Source organism: Tupaia chinensis, unplaced genomic scaffold (genome assembly GCF_000334495.1).
Source record: "Tupaia chinensis unplaced genomic scaffold, TupChi_1.0 Scaffold000320_1, whole genome shotgun sequence".
Taxonomy (NCBI): Eukaryota; Metazoa; Chordata; class Mammalia; order Scandentia; family Tupaiidae; genus Tupaia; species Tupaia belangeri.
The window spans coordinates 6,382,149-6,405,210 of NW_006159813.1; the positions used below are offsets into that span (position 1 = coordinate 6,382,149).

At 36.8% G+C, this 23,062-nt stretch overlaps 1 protein-coding gene across 1 annotated transcript in view; it reads left to right on the forward strand.

Annotated features, from left to right (window-relative positions):
• The window catches only part of MED13L (mediator complex subunit 13L), a 296,775-nt gene that overhangs the window by 134,499 nt on the left and 139,214 nt on the right, over positions 1-23,062 (forward strand). Inside the window, exon 3 of the mRNA XM_027773092.1 lies at positions 4,172-4,255. Within this exon, the coding sequence (XP_027628893.1) occupies positions 4,179-4,255 (77 nt within the window). The 5' untranslated portion in view covers positions 4,172-4,178. The remainder of the gene's footprint in view (positions 1-4,171; positions 4,256-23,062) is intronic.

The following is a 23,062-nucleotide window of genomic DNA, read 5'->3' on the forward strand; positions in this document are numbered from 1 at the left end:
CAATGTGGGAGTCCAGTAACATAACCATTATGCCATCTGCTGGTCCCAGCATGGGAATTCTTAACCTAGGATCTAACTTTATGGAATCGTGTGTATTGTTTTGGTCTTCCATATGTTTTTTGAGGAAAAGAGTTTATAATAGCTTAGTCTGTTTGGTGCTATTATAACAGCTCCGCAAGACTGGGTGATTTAAAATGAACAGAAATTGATTGGCTCATGATTTGGAGGCTGGGAAGTCCAACAGCAGGAGGCCAGCATCTGGCAAGTGCTTTCTTGCTGAGTCATGTAATGGCGGAAGGGCAAGAAATAAAACTTGGAGCCTTCAGCCCTTTCATAATTAATCCATTCATGAGGATAGATCCCTTATGACCTACCTCCATTTAGACTCCACCATCCAGTACTGTTGCATTGGAGATTAAGTTTCCAACATTCGCTTTTGGTGGTGGGAATACAGTTAAACCATGGCAATAACTTTCATTAGATTTTTAAAAGAAAACTATAGATCTGTAAGCCCCCCACCCCCTACCCTCGGCCAAATGATTGAGGACCAAGGACTTTGTGCCTCAGTATGGTCTACTATTGAGTCAGTGTACTCTCATATCCCAATCAGATGGTGGAACTGTCTTCAGCAAAGATATGTCTCCTTTCTCATTTCCTCCCATAAATTTAAAAGAACAAAACACTAGGTAGAAACACTTTCTGTACTGCTTAACCTTGGTGGGACCATGTGTGTATCCCTCACCTCTGCCCTTGATATTTACAGAATCTAGTAAAAATCCAATCAATTCTATGTTCTCGTGTTTTCCTTTCAGTGTGTAAGAAATCAGTGATCACATAGAAACTGATTAGCATTGAAACATCACATAAATCATTTATGACTCTCATTTGGGAACAGATGTTTCAGATTGAAGGATCAGTAGTTTCTGTGGCTGTTTTGTGTTTTGGTGATAATAACCTTTGTTGACATTGCCTGATAGAGAAATGTGATCTGTAGTGGGACTCCACGAGATACACTGGAGAGAATTAGACTTTCAGATAGCATTTTCATTAGCTTTTGCCCTTGAGTGGTCTTAGCCGGGTGCTGCTCCCCTATTCTCCAGACCCTGTGTGTTTCTTCTGGAATGAAATCAGCAAATAGAGTCTGTGACTTTTATTTACACAAAGGCAAGGTGTTTTTTGTTTAGTTTTTAAAGAACACTTAAAAAATATCCTCTTTGATCGCAGATATTTTATCTGTTTATCTTTCATATTCTCTAAAGCTTTGGATTTTTCTCTTTATATACTACAAATTCTTATTGTTTTCCATTGTAGAATAATTTTGGGAGGTTCTGACCTTCAAGGATATATAAGAGAATGAATATTTTTTTAAAAAATTGGTGTTTTTTGAGGATGTATGTCACTAAGAAGATGATGCTTAGTGTTTGATGTGATTCTGTATCTGATATATATCCTATAACTTTCATCCTAGGCATTATTGATTTTAAGATACACTTTCAATTTAGTAATAGCTTTTGGAGAATAAAGAAACAATATCTCATTAAATAGAGCTATCAGTTGCAAGATGTATCTGGATTTAAGAAACAGGAAAGGTCAAGACAGCACAAGAGTTAAATATCCTGGCTCAGTGATTGTACGAACCTAGGCTTGGTCACAGCTCTGCAGCCAGCCACATGACCTTGGCTAGGTCACATCCTCACTGTACCTCAGCTTCATCTACAAAAATTGATGTTGTAACATCATCTCTTATGATTAGAAGAGTTAAATGGAATACTGTGCATGATAATTCCATGTGGTGGTGATGCTAACAGTGATTCTAGTGGTAGCCATTGATAGTTAGTTATTAGAGGAAGGAACTCAAGCAAGCTCTAGAGTTTTAAAGTAAATAACTGTTAATATGTAACCCAGCTTAAAAACATAATTGTGTCTTAGCCTTTGAATAAACTGTATAGAGGTAATTTTCTAGTTTTTCTAGTTGAGTACTTCGGCCTCAGGTAGATTTTCCATGTCCTATTCTTAATTAATAGAACAATATAGTCTTTAATTCTTAAAAAAAAAAAAAAAAGTGTTTCTTTAACTTCCATACTTAGGAAAGCAGGTTGAGTGACTTAAAGAATCATTTTTTTCATTGTGAAAAGGAACATTGTAGAAATTTATTTGAAAAGTAAAACCAGTGGGCCAGCAGGTGGTATGGTGGTTAAGTTGTTGAACTCCAACATGGCTGACTGTGGTTTGAGTCCTGGACCTGGCAACCTGATTTTTCATCCCCCTCCATCTCTCTCTAGTGAATATATGTGCCCTATACCAAATTAAAAAATAATAATAAAATTAAATAAATAATTTTTTAAAAAAGTAAAACCAGTTGAAGCTAGTAACTTTTTGATTCATCGAGGTTCCATATTGACTCTGCCCAAAGGGAGTTAACACTGTGGCCAGCAGAAACCATTGCCACTTACTGACCCATCTCACCTGTTATGGGAAGTTGTTTCCCCCTTGATGGTGTAAAAATCATAGAGACAGAAGCCATGTGCAGAACTGCCTGAATAGTGAATAAAGAGTGCTACAGTTATTGCATTGGTAGATGGAACCTTGTCTGGAAGAATTATATCCATTTCACTGACAATTGTTCTTATAAACTATATGGTTTCACTGAATAATATTAGAGCTTACTATAGTTCATCAATTTTAAAATACACCTCTTTCCATGTTTATATTTTTAAAATCAGGAATACTCCTTACCATGGGTGGCATCTCACAGTTGATCAGATGGCAGTTATGATGTAGTAAGTTGGTCATAAATGTCTATATTGTCACTTCAGTTGAATGGTGTGCATTATGGATATTATAAGTTGGGTCTAGTTGTCACGTAAATTATCTTCAAAAGAATACTCTTTAATTTGACATTGAAACAAAATGCACACAAATGACATGGAAGGAAAAGTGGATTACAGTTTAGGATGAGCATAACCAATATTTGTTACTGAAGACATGACTGCGGTTCCTTCCTTTCTTGTGAAGCCATACCCAAGTGCTTTACCATGCTTCTAAAAGGGAAACACCTAAGTAGATGAAGCTGTGTTATGTTTTTCTTACTGAGGATTTTGCTCAAGAATTACTTGTCACATATCTAGCATAAAAGGCCAGTATTAAAACTTGTAAGACAGGCATCATTGGTTTGGAAGAATATCTCTGAAATACTGTGAAGATATGCTGCATTTCTAACATTATTGATGTCACAAGAATTGAAGTCATGCAAAAGTGTGGTTTAATTTGGAGTAATTTCATAGTATGAGTTGTTTTTAGTTATTTATTTTTATACATGGGTATAAAAATCTATGTCTAGGGACTAGTAGTTAGCGTAATGGCTATGTCACTGGACTCCCATGAAGTCGACCACGGTTCGAGTCCTGGACCGGGTGGCTTAAACTCACGCTGGGCACATGTGCGTGTGTGCCCAAGATCCCAAGAGGAGAAGGGATTGTGGCGTGGCCATCCCCCCTGGGGGGTGATTTCATGCTTTCTGTCTCTCTCTGTCTTTCTGGCGAGCGCTCTATAGCAAAAACTTCTCAAAAAAAAAAAAATCTATGTCCAAATTCAGAGCGTGAAGATATGCTGCATTTCTAACATTATTGATGTCACAAGAATTGAAGTCATGCAAAAGTGTGGTTTAATTTGGAGTAATTTCATAGTATGAGTTGTTTTTAGTTATTTATTTTTATACATGGGTATAAAAATCTATGTCTAGGGACTAGTAGTTAGCGTAATGGCTATGTCACTGGACTCCCATGAAGTCCACCACGGTTCGAGTCCTGGACCGGGTGGCTTAAACTCACGCTGGGCACATGTGCGTGTGTGCCCAAGATCCCAAGAGGAGAAGGGATTGTGGCGTGGCCATCCCCCCTGGGGGGTGATTTCATGCTTTCTGTCTCTCTCTGTCTTTCTGGCGAGCGCTCTATAGCAAAAACTTCTCAAAAAAAAAAAAAAATCTATGTCCAAATTCAGAGCGTTTTTTCAGTAAGAATAATGTAAAGTTTTTAAGTGGTCAGAGCACATTTCGGCAGTTTAATTGGAGATGTTTTTGTTTTAGATGGCATAGCTCATTTGGTATTATTGATTTCAATTACTTATTTGTTATTGAAAATATAGAAGTTAATTCTTGATGTAATTATTGTAGGTGCCTAATGGATAAGAACTTCGTTAGGATTGGGAAATGGTTTGTCCGACCCTATGAAAAGGATGAAAAGCCAGTCAACAAAAGGTGAGTCTTCTGAATGCTTTTGCTGCTTCTGTTTCTTTTTACTTGCCCACACTTGGCTTTTGGATTAAAGTTGGGTGGGGAAACAACCTATGTATTTGTTAATAATGTTAATAGTTTAAATGTGCTAAAATAGATTCCCGAGTCACAGTGTTATTAAATAATGTATTATTGAATTTTTGTGGAGTATTAAATATTGTGTTAGAAAGGCAGTTCTCAATGTACTAATGTCTAAACCAGTTATTGCCATACTGTTTGGAACTGAGGTATTCTATTTTGTTGTTTTATTATATTTCTTAAGTCTTATATGGTATAACTTTGAAACCAGTTAATTGACTTAAAACGGTGGCAGTGTCATGGAATTGATTAATGCCCCTTAAAGTAGGTCAGCCCATCTTTCTTATAAAATAAGACTGAAAATTACTTCTGGAACCAATCCTAAACCATTTTTTTTTTTAAAGAGAGATTTTTACTATAGGGCACATGGAGGTTGCCAGAGACAGAGACAGAAAGCAAGAAATCATCCCCTGGGATGGCTGCACTTTTCTTCTCCTGGGATTTTGATCCCACATGCACAGGCACCTGGTGTGAGTTTCAAGTTGCCAGGTTCAGGACTTGAAATGTGGTCGGCCATGTGGGAGTCCAGCAATGTAACCATTCCATCATCTGCTGATCCCAACTTTAAGCCATCATTTATGATATGCATGCGTTTGAATGCAGTCCTTGATTCTAACCAAAACGTGTTTTAGATTAGTCAAAACAAAATAATAACAATAAAAAAATCTCTTAAAATCTAAAATGTACCTCACTTACCTTTAAATATAAGATTGGCTTAGTTGGATTCCTAAGTCCATGGTAACTATTTCAGTTTTGGAGAGCAAAATACATAATCTTGATTTTCTTTTACTATCCATGTATTTGCCCTAAAAAAAAAAAAAATTAATAAAAAATAGGGTCACCCCGGTACCACAAGCTTTATGGTAGTCTTAATTTAGGACTTTTCTGTTTGCTAGAATTTCAACTGACAACTCTTGCTCCTTTTAGAGCCTTTATTCACTTGGGATCAGCAGATTGCATAATGGTTATATGTTGGACTCCTATGTAGTCGACTGCAGTTCAAATCCCATACCTGGGACTTGAAACTTCAAACTTATGCTGGGCACATGTACATGCATGCCCCAAATCCCAAGGAGAGTGGAGGAGAAGGGATTGCAGTGTGGCTATTCTCCCGGGGGCTGGGGGGGACCATGCGATTTCTCACTTTCTGTCTCTTCAGCAGATGCACATGCCCTATAACAAAACTCTCTTTCAAAACAAAAACGGAAAACAAACAAAGAAACAAAAAAAACTCACTTTATTCTAGTAGGTTTCTTAATTTCTGCCAGAAATGATAGTATCCTTCTCTCCAACTGTCCATGTTAAAGTTTTAATAAATGGTAATGGAATTTGTTCATTAACCAAACGTACTCTATGGAAATTTGTATTTATTTTCAGAATCAGGTAGCTGTCAGTTTTCTTCACCAAATCATCATGGCCTTCTTTGAAATATTTTTTTTTAAGTAGATTTAAAATTCTTTAGGATTTATTAAAACTTATATAAAACTTAGGTGGTGTTATGTACACTATTATTGGAAAACTAGTAATGTGTATGGGTGTGTAACAGTGTGCTTTACAGTTACTTTAGTTGTGCAGTTTTTTTCTTTTACATATATTTATTTGACTCAACTACTGAAAATGTTCCATGGACTTTTATTTTTAATCTCAGCATCTTCTGTAAATTTACAGAGGACTTAAATTTTCTGAAAGGTTGAAGTTTTGCTTTTGTGTATATGTATCTATCTGCATGGTGAAATCTGGAGTGCCTTAGCATAGTGATCTTTCCCATGTTCAGTACGCCTCCTGATACTCAGCCTGGATTCTCACAGCTGCTTACTGGCGAATTAACTGAACCAGTAGTGAAACTTTTGATCATCAAGTATAGGTGTTTATATGATGATTTAACAGCCACTGGGGGATGAAGAGGAAATGTAGAAATAAAATAGGGATCAAGGAGTAGGAATTGATATATTGATAATAAAACTAATGTTAAAAAATCAAGTATCGTTATCAGTCTGTTTTATATAAAATTTCTATATATTTCAATTAGATTCTACACGTCTTCATAACTTTAGCAAGCTAGATGTACATGATATATATAATACCTGCATTTGGATATTTGATTTGATGTTAACTGGTAGGCGGTTGATCCCTGAGCAGTATAATCAAATTATTATTTTTAGAGCTTATATTGATGGTTGAATATAGTACTCTGTTTCTTACCATAAAGAAATGCTAATGATTGTGAGGCATTTCAGAAGAGGTTATTAGTAATCAGAAAAAATTTACAGCAAAAATGAATTTAAAATGTTGGCCAGGTGTAGTGGTATGTGTACCTGTAGTCCCAGGTACTCAAGAGGCTAAGGCAGGAGGATTACAAACTCAAGGCCAGTGTGGCCAGCACAATGTGAGATTTCTCTCTCTCTTTTTTTTTTTTTAAAAAAGTGGCATTTGTAATAATAAAACATCAGTAGGTCTGTTGACTTTTCCCCTTTTTATTCTGAGCGGAAAACAGAACCCCTGGTTTCTTGTTGGAGATTGCAGTAGGGTCTCAGTGGCACAGTCATTTTTGATTGGCAGAATGCTGTGGAGGGAGGACATTTAGATATAGAAGAGATTTGTGTTCATACCCCATTTCTTTCTCTCTTTTTAAACAAATTATACATTTTAAAATTATTTAACTTTATTAATTATTATTTTAATTTGGCCAGAGAGAGAGAGAGAAAGAGAGCAAGAAAGCCACCAGGTCCGGGACTTGAACTGTGATTGGCCATGTCGAAGTCCATTGCCCTTAACCACCATGCCACCTGCTGGCCCCATACCCCATTTCTAAGAACTCTGAAGCAGTTCTTAATTGTGGTGTTGAGATGATGTTCAGTATAACTATTTAAGAACTATACATACATACATGTATTTACTTATTTATATTAAATATTATATTTATGTTCTCGACCAGATATGGTCAACATGGTAAAAGAAATTCTATATTGTTTTGTTTGTGCTTTTGTGTTGTTTCATCTGGATATTTTCTCACTCTTAGTCCTGAAATTATTTCTTTAATTTCTTAATATTTTCACTCTTTGTTATACATATTCAAGAAATTTATCTATCTTTCAGGTTTAATGGCAAAGAGTGAATTTTGTGTAACAAAATGTATTTCATACCAGAAATATTTTGATGTAGGAAAATGTTTTTTAGCATTTTAAAACTTCCTTGTTTACCTTCACAAGCATGCATAAAAAAGCAAATGTTAAATTGAAAGGGGTGATAATAATTCAACTATGTGCTTTCTATGTAGTTTTTTGCTTTCTTTCCATTTTTCTCAATAGCCTAAAAGAAGTTAGGACTATTAGTTTTTATTTTTCATTTGTCTTGCTAGTGATCTACAAAGTATATATCAACATTGATCATTCACTTTTATATTTTAAAATAAAAGATGTTTATATAGTCTTTGAAGAAGGATTTGAGATACCTTACAGTAAGAGATATACTTTGTTTTTTAATATACTTGAGAGATTGAGAGAATACCATTGTTTTAATTCCTTTTTAAATTTCTGCTAGAGAACTAAAACAGCCTGAAAGAAAGCTCTCTTTGTTCACTAGACCATCCACCTAGAAATACGGATGATCTTCCATTAACTATTTGACCTTATGGGACTTACCGAATCCCTCTGGACTTCAGTGTTAGCATTTATTATTTCTAAAATGTCTTTTAGCTTTCAGATTTTCTGATTCTATGGAAATAATTGTTAAGTCTAGGCATGTTCCATCTCTATATATGCATCTATATATAGTCACACTTTTCTTTTCTTTTTTTTTTGGTCTTTGCCACAGAGAGCATGTTGTCTTCATTGTGTTTGATTCTGCTGTGAAAGCTGAAAGTAACTATTTACTGATGTAAGGGATTTGATAGTTTTCTTCCCAGGCATATGGAAGTTTTTGAAAAACATGTCTGGAGAGAGGGACTATGTTAACTTCAGTAACGATAATCATAATAGATTTGGAAGAGGGGAGAGAATGTTTTAGGTACCAAGTAGGGATTGAGATATTATTTTGCAGTTTTTTATTTATTTCTTTTAAGTTTCTCCCTTTAATGAAAAGGAAAGGAGGTAGGAGGTAAACAGCACAGTAGAAGCATACCAGTCTGTGATGCTGGAGCCATGTGAATATTGGAGTTCACTTCCCTGGCCAGACTGTCCACACCGGGTACATGCACATATGCACTGGGCTGGCTGGAAGGCTGAGGGAAGCATCACAGTGGGGGATCTTGTTGAGGATGCCTGTTTTTCCCTTCCTTCCTCAGGTCCCCACTCCGCTGCTGTGCTGCTGTAGCTCATCTGTTATCTAGTTTATAACATAGCTGAGCACCTGTTTTACCTTTCCTTAAGATGATGTGTAAGCTAAAGGCCATTTCCTAGTTGGAAATGAAAACATCAGTGAATGATTAGAAATTCAAATCATTAACCTTTTGGGAACATGAAGTATTGTACAGTTTACACATATCTCAGTCTCATTGAGGATGTTTTCCATAGTAAGTTTCTCTGATTAAGTAATGGACTAAACATCTTAGAATTATACTGCAGTATATCAACCAGATCATTCTCATAGATTAATGAAATTGAATTCTCTGAAAATTAACTGCAATTTAAAATGAATGCTTACACATCGCCTTTGTAAATGTAGCTTAATTCAGTATACACACTGCTCAAGAATTTAGAGTTTAGAAAAAATACTAAAATGTATATGCCTAGAAGGTCATTTCTACTCTGATTTCTTATACATCTTGATAGCATGGAGGACATTTTTTTTTTTTTGAGAGGTTTTTTCGCTATAGGGCACGTGCGCTCGCCAGACAGACAGAGAGAGACATAGAGACAGAAGGCGAGAAATCACCCCCCAGGGGGGGTGGTCACGCCGCAATCCCTTCTCCTCCATTCTCCTCTCGGGATCTTGGGCACGTACGCACACGCGCCCGGCGTGAGTTTTAAGCCACCGGGTCCGGGACACAAACCACGGTCGACTACGTGCGAATCCAGCGACATAGCCATTACGCTAACTGCTGGTTCCCATGGAGGACATTTTTATGGCAAGTTAATACTGGGCATATCAGGGCCAGATGCAGTGGTATTACAACCGGACCTGCATAGGAAGGTCCTGCGTTTGTGTCTTGATGTCTCTCTGTACACGTTGGTCCTGAAGATTCTGGGCTGGCCGAGGCTGGGGATGGTTCATGGTATGAAAATTCTAATGTTGTTCTCACTATCAGCAGAAGCAATAAATAAAGAAAGAAGGGCATGTTTGATATTAATGACTGCTATTTTTATGATACTATTTTTTTCACTCACATATCTGTTTGTGTATGTGTGTATGAAATGAAACCTCACATCTCTGTGAAGGAGATAGGGGAATATTTTCTTTAAAAATAAAAGGGGCCAGCAGGTGGCATGGTGGTTAAGGCTGCTAGATTCCCATATGGCTGACTGTGGTCTCACTTTTCCTTTCTCTCTCTCTTTGGTCAAATTAAAAAATAATAACAACAAATGGAATTAAATAAATAAATAATTCTCTTTTTTTTTTGAAAAGTTTTTGCAATAGGGTGTGTGTGCTTGCCAGAAAGAAAAATAAAATTAGATATTAAAAATATAAAAATACATCATGACTTCCAACAACACAGTAGTTTACAATTTGTGATGCATCTCTGCTGTCTAGTTTTGTTTTTTTTTGGATAGAGTGCATGTGGAGGGTAGGTGGAGGGAGAGGGGAAATAAGGAGAAAAAGAGAGAGAGGCAGAGAGACCCATCATGTTTTCAGGATGACCTGGGATCTTATCCTGGTGTTGGTCATATGACTTCCAGCCTTGCAGGCCACTTGAATCACTACTGTGCCACAGCAGCTGAACCTACCTATGTTGTTAATCTTAAAAGGTATAATATTATCATCATGCATTTTAAAAGGGAACCTTTGGTTTTCTGATATTTTATATAATTATAGTCAAGATTTAGTGAAAATTACTGTGGCATGGGCATAAAAGAGGACAGAATGAAGCACTAAGATTTATAAAAAAGCCTGGTCAATGTATATTTTATTTTTGATTTTATAATTTTCAGTTCTGTAATTTCCATTGGACCTTTTTTTTTTTTAATCATTTCCATTTCTCAGCTGTGCTTTCTTATTGGCTTATTCAGTATGAGCACATTTCCCTTTGTTCTTAAGCATAGTTACAAATTATTGCTTTTAAATGGCTGTTAAATAAATATATTAATGATTTCCATTAGTTGTGTTTTCTCTGTTAGATTTTCATATGTTGAATAATTTTGAATTACATTCTGGATATTGTACATGTTATAGAGACTCTGGACTTTGTTATGTTTCTCTGAAGAAAGTTGATTTAGTTTTTTTTTTTTTTTTTTTTTAAAGCAGACAGTTACCTTTGGATGGACTCAACCTCCAAATTGTTATCTCACCTATTATGGGCAAGCTAGGTTTTCTCAGACTTTGACATTATTGACCTGTGACCTAGGCAGTTGTTCCTTGTGAAGTTCTGTCCTGTGCATTGTAGGTTGCTTATTAGGATTCCCAGCTTCTACCTTCATGGAGCCACCTCTTGCTGGTCCTGACAACTCACGGTGTTTCCAGATTCTGCCACATGTTCGTGGGAGGCCAAATCACCCCTGATTGAAAACCACTGTTTTACCTTTAGCGGGGTTGTTCAGAATCTGCACCATACGCATAGTTCAGGAGTTCCCTAGAGATTTGGGCAGTTCATGTCTGATTCTCTTCTTCCTATCATTTCCTTTCTCATTTGAGCAGCTGTGGTCTCTTTGAACGTAGGCCTCTGATATTTTACCCAGTAAGACTCAAGATAGGGATTCTCTCAGTTTTAGCTTATCTGATATGGTGCTAAAACTGTGGAGGGGAGGTGACACTAATCAAATGCCATTTTCTTATTTCGGTTGTAGATGCTTGCTCCTTCTCACAATTTTCTACCTGCATTGTGACTAGGTTTTTAGCAGATTTTTGTATTGTCTTGTGAATGTCTAGTTGTTATTTTTTGGAGGGAGGGACATTTGGCCTGGAAAGAGCTACTAGGTCCCTACCAGATGGGGAACCTTAGGACATAACCCTTCACAGTGCTTGGTTACTTAGACTTCAGTTAGTCTTACATCATTTGTCTATTATAGTGGGATTGGTTGGCCTTCTGGGTGAATTAAAATTTATGGTGGGAAACTTTCTTTTTAATATTTTACTTAATTGATGAAAGAAATGATACCGGGGCCAGCAGGTGGCATGGTAGTTAAGGATGCTGGACTCCCATGTGACTGACTGTGGTTCGCTTACTTATTTCTTGTATTCAGAATGTTAAACAATATTATAAAAATGAAAATTTCAAGTTTGAATTCATTGAAATTATCATTTTTTATCTCTGAGAACATATCAGCAGAGTATGATTAACATACTTAAGATTTCATTTATAGTGGTACAAGGTCGAATTGTAGTAACTTCATATTTATAGCTCAGGAATATTCTAGCAGATGGTGTAATGGTTATGTCTCTGGACTCCCATACAGTCGATTGTCGTTCAAGTTCCAGACCCAGCGACTTACAACTCATGCCATGCACGTGTGTGCGTGCTCAAAATCTTGAGATGAGACTGACGGAAAAGGGATTGCGATCTCACCATCCCTGCTGTGGGCAATTTCTCTGTCTCTCTCTTTCTCTCTTATCTGGCAAGCGTATATGTCCTGTAGCAAAAAAAAGAAAAAAAAAATCTCAAAAAGAAAGTATTATGGAAACTGAGTTCTAAGGTGGAATATTAACGTCAAGTAACTGTGGTGCCACTCCTGTTAGAATGTCCACGTTTGGTCTGCTATTGCACTCTTCTACCTGTGTGCATCTTGTAGTCACAAGTGCTTGTGTTTCTAATCACTCTGCCCTTGTATAGACTTTGGTTGGACTAGTTTTGGTTAGCTGCTCACCAGCACAAGAGCTTAATGTGCTGTCAGTTGTGTTTAGGATGTTGCCCAAACTTCATCTGGCATTCTAGCAGAAGCCCTTCACAATTCTTAGCATAGTCTAAACTAGTTTTCTCTTTGTTCACATTCTTTCCCTCCCACTCTCTCTTTCTCTGGAAACTCATGTTAATGTTGATCTCTATTCTTTGAGCTGGGCCCCTGAGGCAACTTTTCTCACTGTTTCTAGTTTTATTTTATTCCTAATTTAATTTCCAGATTTATCAGTAGCATGTTTATACTGCTCTGTGGATATGTGTTAATTTCAGTATTCTCTTGAATTTGTACTATGAGTATTTAGTCTCTTTTCCCCATTTCTACATTTTCCTAAATAGAGGGGTTTTTTTTGTTTGTTTGTTTGTTTTTTAAATAGATTTTTACTATAGGGTGCAAATGCTCCCCAGACAGAAAGCGAAAGCAACCCACAAAGTAGATGGCCACACTACAGTCCCATCTCTTCCATTTTGCTCTCAGGATTTTGGACACTCACGCATATGTGCCTGGCATGAGTCTTAAGCCACCAGATCTGGGACTCAGACCTCTGTCAACTATGTGGGCATCCAGTGATGTAATCATTATGCCACCTGTTGGTCCCCCTCAACAGAAGTTTTAAAACAATTGGGACCAGCAGTTAGTGTAATGGCTATGTCACTGGACTCCCACGTAGTCGACTGTGGTTCGAGTCCTGGACCCGGTGGCTTAAACTCATGCCAGACACGTGTGCGTGCGTGCCCAAGATCCCGAGAGGAGAATGGAGGAGAAGGGATTGCGGCGTGACCATCCCCCTGGGGGGTGATTTCTCGCTTTCTGTCTTTATGTCTCTCTCTGTCTGTCTGGCAAGCTCACACGCCCTATAGCGAAAACCTTAAAAAAAAAAAGGGCAAGTTACCAAAGGACACGATTTTAATACCAGCAAAGCCTCTCCTTTCTCCAGCTGTTAGAAGCATGTGAGGCTATTAATAAAAAGTTTTTTTTTATTAATTTTTACCAGAAAAAACTTGGTAAAGTACGTAAGTATGTTTCAAACAGAGGATTCTTTAATTGAGGAATATTCCTGGTTTGAACTTGGTTGAATGTTTGAAGTATAATACAAGGAATGTTCTGTAGATGCTGTAGGAATAAGAACTTTGTATTTGTGCTTTGATTTGCTATAAAATTCAAAGTTGCCAAGCGCCAGAGCTCTTTTAATTCTGAGCACATCATGAAGAAGCTTTCAGTTGGGACATTGGTACCTTGTATATCTGATCTCTTTTAAGGAGGAATGTAGTAACTACTTTGAACAAGTCAGGTATTTTTAGAAAGAGCCAGAGTTATTGGGGGCCAAGTTGGAGCCAAGGCCATGCTGATGATACCAGGTACAGTGAGACAGATGAAAGGGAGGGAACCAGCAGGTAGTGTAATGGCTATGTCGCTGGATTCCCACGTAGTCGACCGTGGTTCGCGTCCCGGACCCGGTGGCTTAAAACTCACGCCAGGCGCGTGTGCGTGTGTGCCCAAGATCCCGAGAGGAGAATGGAGGAGAAGGGATTGCGGCGTGACCATCCCCTCTGGGGGGTGATTTCTCACTTTCTGTCTCTGTCTCTCTCTGTCTGCCTGGCGAGCGCACGCGCCCTATAGCGAAAACCTCTCCAAAAAAAGAAAAGAAAGAGACAGATGAAAGGGGGCCAGTTGGCTTGACCTGCCCTACAAATATTCAGAATTATAAATCTTGAGTTTAGAAATTAGGATTTTTTGGGACCAGCAGTTAGTGTAATGGCTATGTCACTGGACTCTCATGTAGTCGACTGTGGTTTGTATTCTGGACCCGGTTGCTTAAAACTCACGCCGGGTGCGTGTGCATGCGTGTCCAAGATCCTGAGAGGAGAGTGGAGGAGAAGGGATCGTGGTGTGGCCATCCCCCCGGGGGATGATTTCTCACTTTCTATCTCTCTGTCTGTCTGGCGAGCGCACACGCCCTATAGCAAAAACCTCTCCAAAAAAAAAAAAAAAGAAATTAGGATTTTTTTATATGCAGTTTTTTTCCTCAAAAATGATGCACATATACATTGTTACAAATATTAGGTCCTGAATTGACCAACCAATAGACTGCTTCTTTGAAGGTAAAAGACAGACATTTAGAGTTAGTTATTACTCCCATTCTCATTATGTTCTGAGTGGACCTAATCAAACTGGTCTACTCACCATGTCCTGTGTTTCTGTTCTGGGCTTTTGTTTTCAAAGTCCTGGATAGGAAATATTGATAAAGGTAATAAGGAGGTCGACACTCCACAGGTTGTTTTGAGGATTAAATGAGTTAATGAATGTACATGACTGAATGAATAAATTACTAAAATATATCTTTGAAAAGCCTATTTGGCCTTAATTTCTTAGTAAATGGTGTTTCTTTTGGTTCAGGAGTAGTACAAAAAATGGCAAGTTTCATAGGATTTTTTATATATTATTCACTGTTTTGAGTCAAACCTATCATCTTTTCAAAATTAAATGACCATAATTCAGAGAGAGCATCATTTCTCTTTTTTTCCCAAATAGTTTGTTATTTTTCATATACACTAAAGTCCTGTATTTTATCAGCCATTTACTAAGGATAGATTGTAGGGGGCCAGCAGGTGACATGGGGGCTAAGGCACTGTACTCTCACATAGCTGACTATGGTTCAAGTCCTGAACCTGGTAGCTTGAAAATCACACTGGTCACTTGTGCATGCATGTCCCAAATCCTAAGAGGAGAATGGAAAATGGGATTGTGGCATAGCCATCCTCCTAGGGGGTGATTTCTCACATTTCATCTCTATCTATATATCTCCAGCAAGCACACATCCCTGTGGCAACAGAAACAAACAAACAAAAAGAATAGATGATAGAATTTCTATAAAATTCTCTCCTTTAGTGCATTTATTTCCATAGGTTTGATTTTGGTCTCAGATACGTATATAGTTATAAAGAGGTCTTTTGTTGGGGCTGGCAGGTGGTATGGTAGTTAAGGGTACTGGACTCCCACATGGCCGACCTTGGTTCAAATCCTGGACCTGGAGACTTGCTTTTTCATTTTCCCTTTCTCTCCCTGTTTTGTTCCTCTTCGGTCAAATTTAAATAAATAAATAAATAACATTAAATTAAAAAAAAAACATAAAGAGGTCTTTTGTTCATTAGGATTACTACAAGTTTGTCAGTGTAGTTTTGGTATTTCATATATAAAAGAGAGTTTTAATTAGTGGTTGTTGAATGAGGCATCTTTAGTAGTGAGATGAGATAGTTACTCTGTGTAATAAAGGAGGAGCCAGCATAGGTAAAAGGTGACGCAGACAGAAGTGTGTTCAGCAGTCCGTTATCAAATAAACTACACATCTAGAAGTGTATTTGCTTTTTTCCCTACTCATCTCTAAGTGTACCAACGAAAGTGAAAATTTTCACTTTTTTCCCCCTTCTTCTTGAACACACAAATTCTGTCGCAGGAAGTGAAAACAGTCATCTGGGTAAGAATGCTGACATGGAGTGGAAATACCAAGGAAAAAAGTGGAGACTGAGGGTGAATTCTTACTTAGCTTTTCAGTTTACTGGTAGAATCTGGCATTAAAAGTTAGAATTGTACAGGTGTGATAATTTGCTCTTTTGTCTTTTGCCCTCTGTTTAATGAATTGTACTAAAATGTTTCCTTGGAAGAAATTTGATTCCAAATCACTCACTCACATATTAAAACTTTCCTTAACAGTGTGTATTTTTTTTAAAGAATATATTCACAGATCATTTCAGACATTAAAAAAACTATTTCTGATTACAAATTAAATATATATAGTGAAAACTAGAAAATGTAGAAAACTACATAGAATTATCAGTTTAAATATTTCCCAACACATAGATATACATATGTATTATTTTAACATGAGAGTATATGTGAAATTTTTTTGAGAATTAACATTTCTTTTACATAAATTCTTCCAAAGTGTTTGGTAATTAGTTAGATCCTTAAATATGACTTTTAAAAATAGAATTATTTCTAGTTACAACAGAAAAGGACACATTCAACATACTAAAATATACTTTACAAGAAGGGAATGTCAGAATTTTAATACAAATATAAAATGAAAAATGTCAAACATTTTAATAACTCATTAATTAGTAAGGGAACAGGAATAAATCAGTTCAAAGAGCATTTGAGCAGCTAGATATTTATAGAAAATTTATAAAAGAATATTAGGATAAGATTACAGAGTTATTTATAAAACTGGATGATGTCCTCAGAATTATAAACTGTAATTGGGAGTTATTTTTTCATCAGGGCAAGAACTGTTTCCACTGAGCAAATACCTAAAATTAAGATGCAGCTTCATTAAATCTGGGACTTTCAAAGAACAGTAGAGGTGGGTTACAAAGAGTACCTTCCCTTATACTGAAGTTCCCAAGCTTTTAATTGTTCATAGTGTCAGATTTTTGTAGTAATCCTAGACTGAAATAAGTACTTAACAGTTCCAATTCACTGAGTAGTTAGGTCTAAATAATTCTGTAAGTATTTATCTGCTAACAATTTAGCTGCCATTTGAACAACATATATTGAAATAATAAAATTTGTTTCATTTTTACAGTTGCTTTCAATAGAACATAGATGAACACTGCACAGCTTCTTGGACTTCTTAGACTTAGATCTGATTAGACATCATTCCTCTTACTGTCTGTCCATTTTGATTTCACATTGTGTCACAGCTAACAATGAAAGTCCAGTTTTATGAAGATCTGATTTTATTTTAGAAAATATGATTTAGTCTGTCTGATGTTGAAAATGTCTGCTACCTTCAGGGAGCAGTTTGCTCAGTCTCTGACAGATGTTCATTTTGTTTTCCTCAGAAATTTAAAATACCCCCACCCCCCACCCCGGAAAAAACTCTGAGAATTTGCTGTAGTATTCTCAGGTGCTTTTGTACATTATTTGGGAATCGTGGCTCTAGAGGATCCTCAGATGGAGCTTTCTACACTTACGACATTGAAACGATCCTCTTGTCTTATTTCAAACTTTTGAATAAAATGTCTTAAAAGCAATCTGGGAGCTTCTAATTAAAATTGTCTATTTTCTGTCCTTAAGCTTTCTACTAGTTGATGGTTGTGTCCCTGATGATATTGGTATATTCTCTACTCTGTTTATCCAAGCCCTGCCGCAAATGTAGAGGCCAGACCCCTGTGTTGGACTGGCCAGTTGACCATGCAATGGTGATGTACCCAAGCTCTAGGATAGTACATTTGCTAACTTTTTGGCCTCAAACACCTGTAAATGTTATTGAAGACCCCACAAAATGTTTTCTACGTGGGTTTTATTTATTAATATTTACCATAAAAATGAGAATTAAGAAAAGTTAAAATATTTATGACTTTAAAAAATATAACAATAGGGTGGCTGATTCCATGGTGTAGCTCAGAAGAAGCTAGATCCCACATTGTCACCACAGCTGAGAACGTGACTTGGTCAGCCTAGAAAACAGTGGACAAACGCACAAGTGCCCAAGATCCAGTGGCTTGGAGAACAGAAGGGGATCATGGCATGGCTGGACCCCATGGAGTGTGCTGCTCATCTCTCTCTTCCTCTTCCTCTTCCTCTTCCTCTTCTGTTCTCATGTGTATCCACTCTATCATGCATAAAGGAAAACAATAATAAAAGTAATAATAAGGGCCAGATGGTGGCACAGTGGTATTGCAACTTGTACTATAAGGGAAGATCCCTGGTTCGCAGCCTGGAGCCTCTCTCTACAGCTGGGAGTGAACTGGGATGGCTGGGCATAGATCACTGCTTGGGGACCCTTTTGGGGTGCCCACATCTGTCTGTCTGTTTCTCTCTCTTTCACAAAAGAAATAAATGTACTTTTAAAAATTAAAACAATAGCAATTCTTCTTGATGTTAACTTAGCCTATTTTTTAACTAGACTAACTTTTTAAAAATGCTTATTTATTTCATAAGTGTGCACGTGTGTGCACATATGAGAGAGAGCGAGTGAGCCCCAAACAGGGTCTTGATGCCATGATTCACTCCCAGCTTCAGCCATGCTCTGGTCATGGCACTTGTGTGCTCATTTCATACACTCAGGGCAGTCCCAGTGTGAACCCAGAACCTTCCTGTGTGGGTTAGCCTCACAAAGTGTTGTGTTTTACCACTGTGCCACTGTCCAGCTCCTGTAATAACCATTTTCTAAAAGAAAAAAACATTAACGAGGAGAGTGGCTACTTTTTAAAAAAATCTCTTTAATGTCTGGCTTAAGGGAAAACAACTGTCTTGTTAATAATCTATTGTGACATCACACATCATGTAGCCTCTGGAAAACTCTATTGTATGCTTGGAGAAAATGAGAGTGTAAAAGATAAATAATGTCTTAATGTTACTCTGAAATAGTTTGACCACTGCCTACTTGGAATGTAGCTTTCCATTTTTATAACCTAACAAAATTTCAATATATATATGGTTTGTCTGCACTTTCTTTTTAAGCAGGAGCAGGTAAATGTTTTCTTTTAAGAGCCAGATAGTAAATATTTTCCACTCTGTGGGGCATGTGGTCTCTGTCAAAATCAGTCAGTCTGACATTGCACTGCAAAAGCAGCTGTAGGTGAAATGTAAGCAAATGGGCATGTGTTGTTCTAATAAAGCTTTGTTTATAAGACATAGGGAGCAGGATAAACTTGATCTTGCAGCCATTGTTTGCTGACTTTTGCTCTTAAAAGGGAAAAATATGTCCAGGCCAGTTAAGTGATTATCTGAGAGCCACACACCTACAAAATGGAGGAGCCTAGATTTAAGCCTCAGCTCTTTCAGTTTTTCAACTGCTATTTTTCTTAGTTCATCATGTACTCATCAGATTAATGATTATAAACATAATATAGAAGTATTATAAGTAAATCATTAAAATAATTTATATTTTTACAAAATAGTGTAGGGGCTAGCATTTAGAATCTGCCTAGTTGACCAAGAAATTATTGTCTAAGTATTGAGTCTTTAACCTTGTAAACCATGGACACAGAAGAGTATTGAATTCTTTTATTAATTCACAAAAATGTATATACCTGAAGACATTTTGATTTCAACATGCATCTCTGTAATTGTTTTTATCTTATTTAAATTTATTTGGAATGGGATATACATATATACGGTACAAAACTTAAGTAGTACAAAATGGTATGTGGTAAACAAAGTAAGTCTCTTCTATAGCTGTTGTCCTGCCACTCAACTGCTCTTTTAGTGTTAACTCTCTTACTGTCTTCTTTGTACTCTTACAGATTTATTTGTACATGTATATATACACAAATGTATATGTATGTATTTTCCTTTTTTATACAGATAGTGTATCAGATGGCACACTTGTTCTACCCATTGTTCCCTTGCCTTATTTTATTTAATAATGAGAATATGTTGAAGATCACTGCGTGTATATGGTACTAATAACTGTTTGAGGTTGACTTTACATTCTTTATAAGTTTTTATTCTACCTCATTTACTAATTTCAGAATCTCTTTTCTTCGTTATCTGTATTCTGTGATTAGCTTTTCTAACAGTTAAAAAAAATGCTGCTTTAGTGTTTAGTGTGTCTGAGTAAAAGAACTTTACAAAGTCCTCCTGAGGAGATTTAAACACTGAAAGCAATTAGACGTGAGGCATGGTATGTAATTAGTATCTTGGCCTATGACATAGATAATAAGATCTAAAGGTGAAACGGAGATATAGTTGTGGGCTCTAGTGAAAAGATAAGGTTTATAAAATTAAAGTTGATTTTGACAAATCTGTAAGATTTAGATGGCTTGGGGGTAAGGATCATGAAGAGGAAAACAGCAGCGACAAAACAGCACGGAGACTGCGTGGTCTCAGGAAAGATGAGGCCAAGGGAGGAAGTGCATACTCGGCCACCATGGAAGATAGGATGAGGTTGCTCTAGTGGCAGGGCTCCTTGAGAGATCCAGAGTTGCACAGAAATCCTTTTGTGTCCGTGTTTCCTCTGCCTTCGGGGCAAGCTGTCTAAATGATGGCAGATTTCTTTGTCGGGAGGTATATGACTGAAGTCACGTGCTTGTACTTCACAATGCTGTGGGCTGCCCAGGTGTTCATTCACGATGCACACTTCGAGTGCTCCTGGGTACTACACTGCCTTATGCCACACTGATAGATTGTTGAGATTCTTGTTTAGATGTTCTGATAAATGAATTTGGCCAAAGAGTATGCTTTTTGGGAATTCAAAGTATGTCATATCCTTACAGCAGCTCTAAAACCGTGATAAAGTTCCAAACAAATGGAGCTTAGATTAATGGTGATAATTCATGAAGTTAGAAATTTCTATTATTAGTTGTGACTGAAAGTTAGAATAGAATTTAAGCTTGTTAGAATTTAAGAATTACTAAATTCTAGAGCCACGGATAATCATGGTCTCAAGAGTTACAGATTACAGAACACCTAAAAGCTTCAAAAGCAAACCTCCTTCTGAAGGCCCACTTCACATTTGTTGTGGTATTTATGTAACTTTCCCAATTGCTTTTGACTCCTTTGTTTCTGCAGATTTTATTAAAATGACCCGGGACCATTTTCACTCCATTCTTTTGTGTGGTCTTTGTCTCCTGCCAAGGATTTTACCATTTACAGTCTGCAGGCTCCTATGTCTTTTGTTAATTTTTTGAGGCTGTAGCATATCTCATGCAACTGTAATTGCAAGGCACCTACTCCTATTATAATATGAAAGTGTATTTCTTATGATACCTTCTGGTACCACTCTAGCTTCTCTGTATGAGTTTAATCAGTTGGCATCTACATCAGACTTGAGGGGAAGGCAACAGCAGAAAGGGAAGTCTGTTTCTTCTAGTCTGCAGTATGGGTTTGGACGTGTACTGACAGACAAATTGGAAATGGTAGAATAAAAAGCAACGAAGTTAGAGATATTTAATAGCACAAATTCAAGTTGGAAGGAAAGAAAACTAAGATTTGTAAGTTAGGACTGAGATTTGTCAAAATGCTGTGCTAAATGCTTTACATAAATTATTCCCAGTGTTCACTACATGTCTGGAACTTTGTGTTATTTTCTTTGATTTTTACAGCTTGAGGAAATGGAATCCTAGAGAACTGTGTTATATAGATCTAGAAAGTGCTAGAGCTAAGAGTACATCATAAAGGGGAAGAAAGAACCTAATGCTAATTATTGTACAGTGCTTTATGTCCTGTTACCCCTTTCAGTGGCCTCATCAGGTTAGTGGTAGTAGTGGTGATAGTTCTAATTTTAGTTAAAGGAATTGGGAAACAGATGATTAACTTGTCTGAAGTCACACTGCCACTAAGGGGAAGCCCGGACACTCCGATTCTAAGGATTTTGCACTTGCTTGTAGCAAATAAATAATTAATCCTGTCTTCCTCCAAAAGAAAGAAAAGTCTAGAGGCTTGATGTTGAATGTAAAATCATTAAAGAAAAAAATACTCATGGTTCATTTTTTAGCTTCTGGTCTGGGAAGTCTAACTGCAAACAGTGGAAAAACTAAATCTTGATGGAGACTAGACACAAAGAAAAGACTGCTGCGATAACCTTCAAAGCTTTGAAGAAGATTCCCAGTCATGCTTTTCTTTTATGAATCTTGCTTGCTCTGTGAAGTTCCAAGCAGGATATTTAAATGCATATTTAAGAGGAAGAAAGAGGTTCCCATCCTTGTAAGTTCTCTCAGTTAGTGGACAGTGATCTGCACACTTGCCCTAAAGGGCTAAGCTGAATGCTGCTCTATCAGGGACTCCCTTGTGGTGGTCACGTGGTCTGCACCCTCCCCTAGAGCTGCCAAACTAAAAATCATTAGTGTAGGCAGGTATCCTCAATCAGTCTGAATCTTTGGGTCAAAGGAAAAGAGAACAGGGGATACAGCGAGGGGAGGGGAGGTTTTTCTGTCTGCCTCTTGAAGATTTGCCTAAATATTCAGTGACTGGTGTTTAATAGTAATTTAAAAGAGACATAACTTTATTTTTAGCATTTAGTTAAACTTAGAGTTAAGGAGGGAAAATGCTAATTGTTTTTCCTCTTTTATTTATTTTATTCATTAGGCAAAATGTAAGAAAAAATATTCTTTTAAAACTAAAACATTGAACCTATTTTAGAGCTAAAGAAGACTTCAAGTTTTAATATTTAACTAAATATTTTATTTATGGAATGTGGATTGGGAAGAAAACTGCAATGGAGAAATAAATATTAATAATGAATTATGAGAAAGCTACTTTGATAACCACATGACCTGTTACCAGTCATAGAAAGCTCAGAAGAAAAATGCAATACCATACCTTTATTTTTCTCTGATATAGGATGAATGTTAAGTTGAAAAGAATGATTTCCTTCATTCAGATCCATCATTAGGGTGATCAATAATTGAATTAGCAGAGGAAGAAAAAGTACAGCCAATCAATCAATTAGGAAACAGAAGACAATATCCTACCAGTGGCCAGGGTATAATTTATGTTATTTAGAAGATTTTTTAAATTTAATTACTTTCCTGACATATGATTGGAGATCATTCTAATAGAAAAGTTCACGTCAAGGTTTGAGCATATTTTTATCTTTCTTGGTAATAGATTTTGGGTTTCCCTCAAGTTTATGTTTTTCCCTTCCTTTTTCTTCAGTATATTAAGCATTTCCAGAACTCTGGTAGATTTGGTCAGGGGAGGTGCTGTTAATTTTTTTCATTGTAGGAAGTTAATCCCCCCCCCCTTTTTTTTTTTTACATTT